This window comes from Lontra canadensis, unplaced genomic scaffold (genome assembly GCF_010015895.1).
Source record: "Lontra canadensis isolate GAN:19392208 unplaced genomic scaffold, GSC_riverotter_1.0 scaffold46, whole genome shotgun sequence".
NCBI classification, from domain to species: domain Eukaryota; kingdom Metazoa; phylum Chordata; class Mammalia; order Carnivora; family Mustelidae; genus Lontra; species Lontra canadensis.
This window is the reverse complement of record NW_022631040.1, coordinates 14,697,563-14,711,583: the sequence shown is the minus strand read 5'-3', so window position 1 is coordinate 14,711,583 and position 14,021 is coordinate 14,697,563. Positions and strand designations below refer to the sequence as shown.

Below are 14,021 nucleotides of genomic sequence, written 5' to 3'. Positions count from 1 at the left end.
GCCACGTTTCGTGGTTTTCTTACCAATGTAGTCTGCCTCTCTGCATAAAGAAGACGTCCGTGTTACGGAAATCGACCACATTAACTCTCCCAGGTTTGATTTCGTGTGATTCTGCCGTTAGCTCTTTCCTGTTGCAAACCGCTCATCTCTTAGATTCAGATTTAAAACCTGTGGACTTGATACAGGCTGTCTGAAAGCTAATGTTAGAAAATAAGGCCAAACAAATCATCTATTACTATTAAGACTTTAAAAGGATTATCTGTTCTTTACAAGCAGCCAGACGGTGGAGGCAGCACGCTGGCAATCTGCTCTGGCAATTACAGTTCTGATCGTGTTGAGGGGTGAGGCGGGGGACCCGGTGCAAATGTGGGGCGATCTGAAGGCCATGCTGGGTGTTTGACAAGGATCAGATTAGGAAAGGGTGCAGGCTAACTGGTTTCTTAAGCAGACTGACTGTTTAGGCCAAGAGATTAACATTTAAGAAAAATACAGTCTGGTATAGGCCTTGGGTAGACTAGGCTGCCAGGCCCTACATTCATTGAGGTGACAGTGGGCTCATCCCTAATCAGCATAGTGGTCAGAACAGGCCTGATCCTTTGATCTGGTCTCCCTCAGAAGCAGTCATGCCTTCTAGTTCTTCTTCCCCTCCCTGAACTTGGCCCAGTGCGGGCTCTGCACAGTGGGAGCTCCATAAACCTCCCTGAGGGTCAGACAGGCACCACTTTATGGGGAGACCCTGACACCATACAAGCCTCCTACTGGGAAGGCTCTTTGGGATTGCCAGGTTCTGGTGAAAAGGCACTCAGGCTCTTCTCGTCTTAAGTCCTCACCCCACCCAACAAACCACAAGTAAAAGAAATTGCCATAATGATCAGTGTTACCAACACATGAGCTGCATGGACCTTGGACACATTGCAATGTCTGAGGTTTTCATTTCCCCTCCAGTTAAAATCGGGATTGAACTCAGTATGTAGTCCTAAAATTTAGAGAGTATTAGAACCTAAGACAATCCCTGGCACAAAGTTGGCCTTTGAAAAAATGGTAACTTCGGGGAAAGGATGAGCCCTCCTAGCAGCCCAGGTACACAAACCTTTGCCTTCAGGCAGGACTCAGACGGCTAACTTCACCTGACGCCTACCAGCTGCACAAGCCGACACAAGAAATTTCAACCCTCGGGGCGCCTGGGTGGCTCAGTGGGTTAAGGCCTCTGCCTTCGGCTCAGGTCACGATCCCAGAGTCCTGGGATCAAGCCCCGCATCGGGCTCTCTGCTCAGCGGGGAACCTGCTTCCTCCTCTCTCTCTGCCTGCCTCTCTGACTACTTGTAATCTGTATCAAAAATAAATAAATAAAAATCTTTAAAAAAAAAAAAGAAATTTCAACCCTCGAGGCTTTATTTTGTCATTAATAAAAGTAAAGGCCAAAGGCTCAGTTGGTTAAGCATCTGCCTTCAGCTCAGGTCATAATACCGGGGTCCTGGGATTAAGGCCCATGTCTGGCTCCCTGCTCGGCGGAGAGCCTGCTTCTCCCTCTCCCTCTTCTCCTCCCCATCCACTCCACCGCACAGCTCACACTCTTGCTCTCTCTCTCTCTTTCTCTCTCAAGTAAATAAATAAAAGCTTAAAAATAAATAAAGGCCATGCACAAGAGCTATCCCTTCCACCTCCAACTTTTGATGTTTGCAGTTAGGAGTTTTATGCAAAAGAACTCTACGAGCAGTGAATTTTTCTCTAGACCTTATGAAGGGCTTTTGCACCATTTGGAAACTGCTTAAGATTCCCTCTCTCCCTCTCCCTCTGCTCTTCCCCTCTCCCCTTCTTTCAAAAACAAAACAAAACAAAACCACTCTGGCCACAACTGTGCAGAAAACAAATCAGAAGGAGAACACAAGGATAGAGGGAGACAGCTAGGGGATACTGAAGGAGGATCAGGGTTTGGTGGTGGTGGCCGTGGGGATGGAGAGAAGTGGCTGATCAGAGAGGCCCTTAGGAGGTAAAGGGAGGGCAACTTGCAAAGGACTGGATGAGAGAGGGAGGGAGGGAAGAGGTGGCAAGGATGAATTCTAGGTCTTGATGTACTCAAGCAGCTGGATGGTCTGGTCCTAGAGGGTATGCTCAGAGCCAGAGCTGGGTTTTACTCTTTGGAGATGTACAGAGCATCAGAGAAGAGATGCCGGGGCAGCGGGTGATTTGGGCGGGCTGCTTCAAGGTTTTGGAGCCTCAAATGCTGAGATAGGATTCCTCAGCGAGTAGTCAGCTGAAGCCAGTTATGTGTGAGATCACCTGGAGAAAAGAGTATACAAGGAGAAGAGAGGCCTAAGCAAGCCAACATTCAAATGAGTTTAAAAAAAAAAAAAAAAGGATGAATCAGCAAATGGCTGAGAAGAATAAGAAGGAAGAGAAACAGGAAAATCTTTTCTCAGACGCTGACAAATGGTCTTTCATCAGCTCTGCTTTTTAAAAGAAAACCTGAAAAAGCAAACAAATTGCCACAGCCAAGGGGAACGATTAAAAATGAAGAGGCTCAAATATTCCTTGAATATAATGATTACTCCTTGGCTTACCAAGAAGTGCCTCTTATCAAAATTCTCACTTATTAAGGTAGATTGTTTATTCATTCATAAAGCCCACGTCACGCTTCCCTTTAGATAGACTGTACTTTCCCACCAACTGACTTTGGGCTTGGCGTATGACAATGGATGTGGGCAGATGTGATATATGTCGTGTCCAAGCAGAAACTCGAAATATGCTTTACACATTGGCTCCTGCTCCCTTGAGTTTCTGTCCTCCACTGTGAGAGCAGCATGTCTCTTCAGTTGGGATCCTGACATTAGAGGGTACAAAGAGCAGAACCCAACCCAGTGAAGCCCAGCAAAGGCACGGTTAATTCAGCCCTCTGATACCATGAGCTGGAAATCAATGTATGTGATCTTTAACCACCAAGCTTTGGGGGTATTTGTGAGGGCAGCGAATGATGACTAAGCCACTTATCCACAGTGAGAATTCTTTAAAACTAAATCTAATTATTTTTAACTCCAGTAAAAAGAAACAAAGGGATTCTGTCTAGAACATATTACACACCTGGTGCTAATAAGCATTTTATGGATGTTGTGTCATTTTAATCCTCACAACAATTATTTGCATGATTTTACATGAACAAGCTGAGGCTCAGATAAGCTAAGTGCATTCCCCACAATCCCAAAACTAGCCAAGAGTGGAAATGGAACAAAAAAATTCACCTGATTCTAAAAGCCGATGCACTCTCCATACCGCCATATGAAAGAGTTTGCTAGAAATCAGACCCCGATCTCCTGCATGGGAGTAAGGGAAAAGCGGATGAGCCATCAGCACAGGCTCGCCTCTACTCACATCCGTGGGTCACTGTGCTGCTGTTGAGCAAGGCCAGTGGGAGGAAGCAGACGGAGGACCTCTGCAGCCCCAGATCTGAAATCTCACGTTGCCACAAGCTCCACCCCTCTCTCACCAGTGCTACTGCAGCTCAGCACATGGAGGCCGTAAGGTGCAGCTGAGTGCTCACGTCAGCTCACACTAAAAATTGAGAACAAAGGTGTCTTTCATCTCAGTCTCTATAGTCATGTAACCCAGGTGACATTAAAAAAAAAAAAAAACACCTTACTATGATCAACCCCCATGAATTCAGCTTGGTTTTTCCATCTAATCCTTGGTGATGGAAACCAAATCTGCCTTCCTGAATCTTGAGACAAAATTAAGCCTTTAACATGTCAAATACAAAGGTAAACAAGATCTAGTAATCACTTATCAGTGTCCATTTGTCCCGTGAGTTTTGTGCTCTTCCTAGAATTTATCGCTGCCTTGTAGATCCCCTGAAGGGAGCTGGCAGAGGAGAAGGTGGTGACATGTAGTGGAAAGGCAGAGGCTCTGGAGTTAGACCGGTCTGGCTTTCAACCCTGCTCTGCCTCTTACTAGCTCTGTGACATTGGAACCTTGACTTTATCTCTTCAAACATCAGTTTCCTTGATGACAAAATGTGGATGAGAAAAGTAAATTCAGTGAGTTGTCTGGAGATCAAATGAGATGGAATGTTCACTTCTCCATTGTGGATCACTGGCCTCTGCCTTGAGCTTCAAGGAGACTCAGTGGCCAGGATGAGAGCCGTAAGAGCAGCATCTTCTACTAGTGGTTCTTTTCCCCTGGCACACACAACACTGTGTCATCACCATCACCACCATCCAACACCATCATCACTACCACCTTCATCATCATCATCACCATCATCACCATCATCATCATCACCATCATCACCATTATCATCATCACCACCACCATCACCACCATCACCATCACCACCTTCACCATCATCATCACCATCATCACCATTATCATCATCACCACCATCACCATTAATCACCACCTTCACCATCATGATCGTCACCAACATCACCATTATCATCATCACCACAACCATCACCATCATCACCATCACTATCATCACCACCACCACCATCATCACCATCATCATCATCATCATCATCATCATCACAGGCACCAACACGCCTGACACCAAACAGTGAATAACCACTATATTTTTCTAGGCTCTTTGCACGCATTACCTCTAACTCTACAACCTTGAAGCAAAAAAAATTACGCTATACTCATTTTAGAGATCAGCAAACTGGAAGGTGAAGCGGCTTGCTGAAAATCAGAGTTGGTTCTCCTGATGCTCAGGCTACTGCCTTCCCCACTCATGGCACCATCTCCTGCTCCTGGCTACTAAGCTGTGTGAATTTCTCCATGGTTTTTAATGAGACCTCTGAGGATAACAAAAAACAACAACAATAAACACACACACACAAAAACATATTTTCCTATCAGGACCACCCAAACTCTCAAAAAAAGTATTGACTGAAAGGCTTATACACCAAAACTACATATCATTGCCAAGAGAAATTAAAGGAGATCTAAATAAGTGGAGAAACATTCTGTATTCATGAATTGGAAATTTCAATATTATTGAGGTGGTCATTGGCATCCAAATCAATCAATAAGTTCAACAACACAAAAAAATCCCAGCAGGCTTTTTGCAGACATTGACAAGCTGATCCCAATATATGCATAGACATGCAAAGAACCTATAGCAGCCAAAACAATTTGGAACACAGTTGGAGGATTGTGCTTCCTAATTGCAAAACTTCCCATAAAGCTACAGTAATCAAGACAGTGTGGTACTGACCATAAAGATAAACATATACATCAATGCAATAAAATTGAGAGTCCAGAAATAATCCCTTATAATTATGGTCAATTGATTTTCAACAAAGGCACCAAGGCACAAGGGAAATGGATAATCTTTTTAAAATATGGTGCTGGAACAACTGGATATCCACATGCAAAAAAAAAAATTAATTTATATCTCTACTCACACCATACCTAAAAATTAACTCAAAATTAATTAAAGCCTAGATGTAAGAGCTCAAACTATAAGAGAATTAGCAGAAAATCTAAAATATCCTAAAATCTAGAGGAAAATCTTTGTAACCTTGAATAGGCAAAGATTTCTTAGATAAGAAACGAAAAGCATGATTCTAAAAAGAAAATAATTGATGAAGTAGACCTCAATGAAAACCACATCACAGCCTCCTCCAGAGTCAAAATGACAGATAATAACAAACATTGGTGAGGATGTGGGGAAACTAGAACCTTCATAAATTTCTGATGGAAATGTACAATGGTGCAGCCACTTCGGGCAACAATTTGTCAGTTTCTTAAAAAGCTAAACATAAATTTACCATACAACCCAAGAAGTCCACTCCAAGCTCTTTTCCTCAAGAGCAATGACAACATATGTCCACACAAAAGCTGGAGCATGAGTGCCTAAGCACTCGGTAATAGCCCAGAAGTAGAAGCGATCCAGACTGACGTGTGGATAAATGAAATGAAGCATATCCATACAACGTAACATCTTTTAGCAGTAAAAAGGAAGAAAATACCCATGCGGGCTACAAGTTGGATGACCCTCAGAAATGTTACGCTACGTGAAAAAAAGCCAGACACAGAAGGGCACACACTATATGGCTCCATTCATAGCAAATGTCCAGAAAAGGCAAAACTGCAGAGGTAGGACCCAGCTTTGTGGTTGCCGGGATGGGAGCTGGAACAGGAACTGACTGAAAACAAGCACACAGGATCTTTCTGGGGTGATGGACATACTCTAACACTGGATCGTGGTAATGCTTGCCCAGCCTTGGAAATTTACTAAGACTCATTGGCCTGTAGACTTAAAATAGATAAAGTTTATGGAGAATAAACCTCAAAAAATCTATTTTTCAGAGGACTTAGTCCCTGTGCAAAAAATGTCAGACAAGGTTGGGGAGGAAGCCTGGGTGGTCTGCTAGCCCCGCCTTCTCTGCTTTCTGTTCTCCAGCAAGGACACCTGAGCCCCTCTCTCTCAGTGCCAGGAGCCCTTTCCCCAGGAGCCTGCGGCAGCTGTGTCCAACTCCTCCACCTTAGTGACTCCTAACAGGCCCGATTCGGGCCTCTGGCAGCAAAGCTCACCTTGCGGAAATACTGTAAGAGTTATAAATACTTCAGGTCCTTGGGGAGCCCTGTCAGTTCTGTGCTGTGGCACCGGTGACCTAGGGCAAGGAAAATTCTATTCCTAGGCACACTAAGCGTCCGTGAGCAGCCTGGTTGCAAGGCATTCTCAGATAATACATGCTCTCTCTTTCATGCTGTGGTTTCGACCCTGAAGACATCCACGATCTCCTGAAAGCTAATTCCTACAAGCTAATTGTAGCCAATATCCCTGAAAAAGAGGCGAATGCACATAATTAAAACTGAAGCCTGTGCACCTGGTGGAGGAGCTGGGGACCTGATTTTAGAGCAATTCTGTCCTTCTCAGCCCGGGCAGCATCGCAAAGCCAAGAATACTATACCTGGGTCCGATCACCACCCAGTCCCTCCCCTCCCACCCCAGCCACACACACACACTTGGATTTAACTGGCCCAGAATGTGGCCTGAGCATCAGTATTTTTTTTTAAGATTTTATTTATTTATTTGACAGACAGAGACCACAAGCAGGCAGAGAGGCAGGTAGAGAGGTGGGGGGAAGCAGGCTCCCCACTGAGCAGAGAGCCCGATGCGGGGCTCGATCCCAGGACCCTGGGATCATGACCTGAGCCGAAGGCAGAGGCTTAACCCACTGAGCCAGCCAGGCGCCCCCATCAGTATTATTTTAAGTTCTGCAGTGATTCTACTGTGCATCCAAGGCTGAGAATCACCAGTTTCAGAAGGAGATGGTGTCAAAACAAGGTCTCTCACCAGTAACACCAGACCCTGAATGCACTGTTTCCTGAACGAGGGCCTTCTCCGTATCTAGTAAGAGCAGCTGCTGCACAAAGCCAGCTGATGATGGGTCCCAGGATGTTGTCGTTTGCTGTGTAGATGCTGCCAGTTTATCTCAGTTTAACCCAAATGAGCTCATGTTAAGTGAATTGATCTGTACTTCCTAATCATGACACCCAGAAGAAGAGCTCCCGCGAATAACCATTGATAGTGGAGAGGCTAAAAGAAAAAGATAATCTTTATTACCAGTATTCGTATAGAACTTCCCTCTATACCAGGGACCAAGAATGAAACCAATCAGGTCCTAGAACAACAGTAACACAGTATTAAATATTTAAGGCAATCGAGCATTAATCTTAGACTTGAGTGATCACGAGAATTTAGGACAGAGTCCCCTGCTGACTTGAGTGGACAAAAAGCTTTGTGGATGAGGCAGAGTTCCAGCTGGGCCTTGCAAGATTGATAGAATTTTAATTGGGGAAATGAAGGGACAATAAAAAATCACCACCAATAACAATCATTGCCATAGTGCTTCCCATAAAGCGGGCACTCCCAAGCATCGTTTGATTTAAACCTCACAACCACCTTACGGCCCTCATTTTACAAATGAAGATATGTGGACGTGAAGAGGTTTTAAAATGTGTCTGCACTCCCAGTCCACAAGCAAGGTTTGAACCCACATAACCCTGACTCCAGGATCCAGGCACCCAGGCCAAATCAGAGAGTCAGAAAGGAATCCATCACTTGTGGGATACCAGGCGAGGAATCTGCTATGCCCGGAATGCTGGGCTCTTGTCACCAGGGCCCAGGGGAGAAAACTGCCCACATGGAACAAGTTCAGACCATCCATGTGGCTCTGACATGCCATGACCAGAAAGGGGGGGTACCCCGGATCGTAAGCCAGCTGCAACAGAGAGCTGAAACTCAGGCTCAAAGCCAACTCGAATGGGCTTTCCTTTTTTCAAAATGCAAGACACTGGAGGCGGCAAGCATGACTAGGGAAGCACAGGTCTGCAGATTCCCAAGGAGTGGGGTTTGGCCAGAGGCTGTGGGAAATGCTGAGAGCTGGGAAGGGAGACGATTCACTAAACTGAGTCTGTCTTCTCCCCATCATGGCCCCTTAGGACTGTGTGATGAGCGGGAACGTACACAGGCAGATCACAGAGAGCACACGGACAGCTGAGCACTGAGGGCACCTTCCTTGGCTGAACTATGTGTTTCAAAAGGCCTAGCTCTAAAGTAACCCACTGTTACCAGGCGCCTGGTGTAGGTTTTTTTTTAATATTTTATTTATGTATTTGACAGAGAGAGATCACAAGTAGGCAGAGAGGCAGGCAGAGAGAGAGGAGGAAGCAGGCTCCCTGCTGAGCAGAGAGCCCGATGTGGGGCTCGATTCCAGGACCCTGACATCATGACCCAAGCCGAAGGCAGAGGCTTAACCCACTGAGCCACCCAGGCGCCCCCTGGTGTCGGTTTTAACCTGGGAGTGCACCCGTCTAAGTGCCTGTGAAAGGCACGCAGAATGCAGGATCCCTGCCTGCCTTGCAAGGAACAAATGATGGTTGGAGAGACAGGGATATGCACAGAGAGGGTGAGTAACACATATGAGTGATGGCCTCACATCACTGGATCCCAATTAACAGAAGCCTCAGAAGAAAGGGAAAAAAGGAAGCAAGCAAGGAAATGAGGGAGAGAGAAAGCGAGGGAGGGGGAGAAAGAGAGAGGAGGAGGGGAGGGGAGAAGGAGGGAGTGAGGAAGGAAGGGGTAGCAAGTGGAAGAGAGAAGGAGAGAGAGGGAGAGAAGGGAAGAACAGAAAGAAGGGAGGGAGAGAGAAACCCAGCTTCACATAAGACATTCATGCACGGTTGTGGTCATCAAAGTGTGGAACATGTACAATTTGCATCAGAGTCCCCCGAGGTGCCTTGTCACAGGACAGATGCTTTGAAGTGGGACTTCAGAACTGGAGCTGTTGGGGAACATCCCCAGAGCACTCTTGGGCAGTCTGAAGTCTGAGGACTACGGGTGTAGTCTCTGCCAGTGGTCGGTCCACATGCTGGGCCACGCCACCTGCCACTCCATCTCCAGCTACCAACTGCACTGGACAACCTCGTGTTCAGAATGGTGGGCCCAGAGCTAGGTGACGTCTTGAGCCTGTGAAATTACATTCTTTCTGTGAAATTACATTCACAGGAAAGGATGGTCTTCAGAGTGAGGCAGATTCCAACTCGAATCCCACTTCCACTTTTTCCCAGCCACGAGATTTTAGGCACATGACTTGAACCCACTAAGTGTCAGTTGTCTCATCTGTAAATTTCTCAATTTACAGATTGAGTCAGATCACTGCTGACCATGATCGTCAGGCAGGACCCGCCTCTGCCTCACAGCTCTCTTTCATTTGCTGACTCGGAAGCCTGGCCATCTTAGAAGGATTCTTTTTTTTTTTTTTTGTATAAAACATTTAATTTATTGGTCTTTTTGGGGTATTTGATGTATCTCCAGTGTATTACAACTGAGCCTTAATCTTGTCGCTTCATCAACATTAACTGGTTCGTTTTCATGACCTGCTGAGGAATCAGCTGTTTCTGCAAAGGTTCAAGGGAAAGGCCTTTTGAAAAATGTGCAAGTTCCTTTTGTATATCTACAAAAGCTTTATTCACTCTGGTAACTTTTTCATTATTCACAATGTTTATCTTCTTAAGGTTAGTGGTAACTGGTTTTGCTTTGTTTTTAGACTTAAAGTTTTTTTGGCTGGCTATATGAAATACATTCCTGGACTCCTGCCCTCTTAGTTTGTTCTTAGCCATTGTCTTCAATATCCTCGTGGAACAACTCACGCTCCGGGTGACGCCATCATAGACCCACAGGATCTTCCGGAAGTTCTCTTAGAAGGATTCTTCAAGGGCTAACCCTAGTTAGACCTCAGAAATGCAATGCCCTTAAGGATTTCATCTGTTTGATCTTACACGTTGCTCAGAACATTCTGCTGACACCACGGCCTCCAAGTCTTCCCACATGCATTTCTATCAGAAATACACACACACACACACACACACACACACACACCACACACATACCTCTACACCCTCTTTGTTCCTGTAGGTTCATGTGCATCTTTCAACATCCTGCTCAAGCATTACCCCTACTTTAAAATTTTCCCAGACCCTACACCCCTGTCCTACCTCAACCATACCCACTGCTTAAGACTGCTCGAAGAACATGAACCTGAACGAGCTCCCCAGCTCTGATCTCACCACATTATGATGACTGATCTTCTGCTGTCTCTCCCCATGGGATGATGGATTCCCCAAGGAGAAGTACTTCCTGATTTCTGTCACCTCAGCACTTAATATCATGCCTAGTATGCAGGAGAACTCTATGATCTGTTGGGTTTCTGTACTCCATATGTAAAATATGAAATTATGAAACTGATTTTTTAAAGCGTTAAAACTTACTACTCACACCATTGTTTTCAAAAGCCAGTTTAAGTCAGGGGGGGAAATAATCACATTAGGTCAGTGTTGTTAGGGTTTTAAAAAATCAGAATCACAATTGCTCAGCTTGATCCCTCTACCTTATTCATTAAATCTGGCTCTGAGTTACAGAATCCACCAGATAAAAGGAAGATTTTCCACCAAAATATTTTTCACGAAAATATTAACAAGACTGTCTCTGACCCTGAGGCAATTCCAGTCAATGCAGCAAACACTGATCAAGTATAAAACACTAAGCAAGGCTTTGTAATTCAGAAGATTTGGAATTTGGAATTTGGAAGAAAGAATCCTTCCAAAATCCTAGATGGAAACTCCCAAGGTGCTGACCTCCTGGTTGGCTGATGGGCTCTTCCCCAGACCATCTCCTGGCGTCAGCCTTTTTATCAGATTCTGATACAAGCAGCAAGAGCCACATTCCTGAACCTGGGCACTACCCAAGCTTACCTTGCTGTCCAAATCCAAACGGCCCCCCTTATGAATCACTGCTCATGACTTTTTCCTGCCATTTCCTCTGCCTGAGTTTACCCTTTCCATTCAAACCATTAGTAGTCACTTTCAAAATTCTACTCAAATAATAGCTACCATTTCCTGAGTGGATCTATGTGCCAAGCACCCTATTAGGGGTTTTATGTACAAGCTCTCACTTTAAATTCCAACAACACTATGATACAGATACTATAGGTACACAAGTCACTTAGTAAGTGATGGAGCCAGGGGCACCTGTGTGGCTCAGTTGGTTAAGTGTCTGCCTTTGGCTCAGGTCATGATCTTGGGGTCCTGGGATTGAGTCCTGCATCGGGCTCCCAGCTCAGTGGGGAGTCTGCTTCTCCCTCTCCCTCTGCTTCTCTCCCTGCTTGTGCTCTCTCGCTGCTGTTCTGTCTCTCAAATAAATAAATAAAATCTTAAAAAAAAAAAAATAAGATGTGACTCCAAACCCCGTGCTCTGAGCCATAGAGGCATACACACCTTCAGGAGCTCGTTAAATAGTCACGTACTACCCTGTGGATGAGGTAATAGCCCATTTTACAGATGAGGAAACCAAGGCTCAGATGGATGAATTCCAAATTGCTGAAGCCACTCCAGCGACTGGGCCACCTCAGCTGTCGGCCGGCCGCCATCTTGCCAACACAGACAACACTGTGGCCAGCCAGGAGGCGGGCAGAGCTGAGCTAAGAGGTGGCTGGAGTCACAATCAAGCCTCACTAACGGATCTGCGGTCTTTGCAGTCGCAGGAGGCATGAGATTGCAACTTTTACCTTAGTGTGACTTCTCTTTTTTTTTTAAGATTTTTTTTTTATTAATTTGACAGAGAGTTAAAAAGAGAAGTCATGGGGCGCCTGGGTGGCTCAGTGGGTTAAAGTCTCTGCCTTTGGCTCAGGTCAAGATCCCAGGGTCCTGGGATCCAGCCCCTCATCGGGCTCTCTGCTCAGCGGGGAGCCTGCTTCCTCCTCTCTCTTTCTGCCTGCCTCTCTGCCTACTTGTGATCTCTTTTTAACTGCTGTTTGCAACCCAAGCAGTCCAATCGCATACAAAAATGAACAGTACAGGTGAGACCATAAAGTAATGTGGTTGACTTTTTAAAGACTCACATGCCAAAAGTTATTCATCCAAATAAGAATGATTCCTTTCAAAAGAGTCATCTCAGGGGAAAAGAAGTTGCCAGTAAATAGGCAACCAGAGGGAAGGAGACTGACGTATCTACAAATTCCAAGTATGTGTAATTACAGTATTAACCAAGCACAGAACAGTACTTTGGAATGAGCGACGTACATCATTCTGCAAGCACAGTTGCTTCACGTCGTAGAAAGAAGTAGCTCAAGGGAGAGGAAGGAAAAGTATTTGTTTCTAGTCCCATTCACACTCCAAGCTGTCGCTCTCTCCCTTAGCACACGGGCAGCCCATTCTGGACATTCGTGAGTAATCCGCTTCCTACCCGGGAACTAACAGCCTTGAAACCAGCAGATAAAATCCCAACTCTCAGCAAAATGAGGTCCCAAATCCCCAGACAAGTGATATGCCAGAGTCTACCTTTGGCCTCAGATTTTCCCATTCCCCGCCGTGACTGGGCTGAGCCTCACTAGACCCTCTCCTGGGACCAATTCAGCAATTCAGCTAAGGCAGCACATTTCCATACCCAGTCCCTGACCCATGCCCGGCACTGCTGCCCAGACTGTGACACCAGTGGAAGTGAGTCACAGGACCATGCTTACTCACCACAAGCCATGAAATTGGGAGGGGGGGTTGCCCCCAAAATTCTCCCTTTAGAGCTTTGCTATTTCTCCTCCCGTGAACATACCGATATTTGTGATCATTATGCAACCATGGAAGGATCACATCAGCACCAAGAAGAATTACTTGGGTTTAAGAAAAAAATAGGTGGGTGCCTGGGTGGCTCAGTCAGTTAAGCATCTGACTCTTGATTTTGGCTCAGGTCATGATCTTGGGATTGTGGGATCGAGCCCCACACCAGGCTCTGCACTCAGCATGGAGTCTGCTAGAGATTCTCTCTCTCCGTCTCCCTCTGCCCCTCTCCCCCCACATGCTTGCTCTCTCTCTCTCTCACTCTCTCTAAATGAATGAAATGTCTTTAAAAAAGAAGGAGAAAGGAGAAAGGAGGAGGAAGAGGAGGGGAAGGAGGTGGGGGAGGAGGAGGAAGAAGAAGAAGGTAGGGACTTCCAAAGTAAAGACCTTTAGAATTCAAATCTGAGGGTCTTTGCCTCAAGCTGATCTGCGACCTCCACTAACGGAGCTGAAGAGTTGAGAGGAAAGTTCTGTTTGACCCTGTTGAGTTTGGACCAACCACACTGTTGACCCCTTTTCCCCTGCACTTGAGAGCGAACACCCGGATTAACACCCTGGGCTTTCAGCTCATAGAACACACGCAAAGCTGTAGAGAGACACTGAATCCAAACTGGCATTCGGAGAAATCGGAAAAGCAATGAAAACTGTGGCTGGAATTTCTTTAAAGGGCACCAAGGGACTTGGGCACCAAGGGACTCTTTGGACTGCCTTTCCCCACGCCCTTCCTAGTCTCACAGAGCACAGATGTGCTACGCAGGTCGTGTCCCACACTCCCCATCTGTCCAACACGCTCACTCAAAGCTCAGCCTGCACTGGCGGTCATCCCCCTTCCTGCTTCCCTTTCTCAAATGCCCTCCTTTCCCTCCAGGACCTCTCTGCCCTTGCCTGGGAGCTCGTCACTCAGTTCC

The 14,021-nt window shown here is 45.9% G+C and overlaps 1 protein-coding gene across 1 annotated transcript; it reads right to left on the bottom strand.

Annotated features, from left to right (window-relative positions):
- Nucleotides 1-9,784: 9,784 nt before the first annotated feature.
- Nucleotides 9,785-10,192, bottom strand: LOC116876624 (ribosomal biogenesis factor-like). The gene is made up of 2 exons (XM_032872883.1): nt 10,010-10,192; nt 9,785-9,893 (listed from the first exon to the last, which is right to left on the bottom strand). Exons 1-2 carry the CDS (start codon nt 10,123-10,125, stop codon nt 9,785-9,787), a joined length of 225 nt encoding a protein of 74 aa, XP_032728774.1. The 5' UTR covers nt 10,126-10,192.
- Between the last annotated feature and the right edge of the window lie 3,829 nt (nt 10,193-14,021).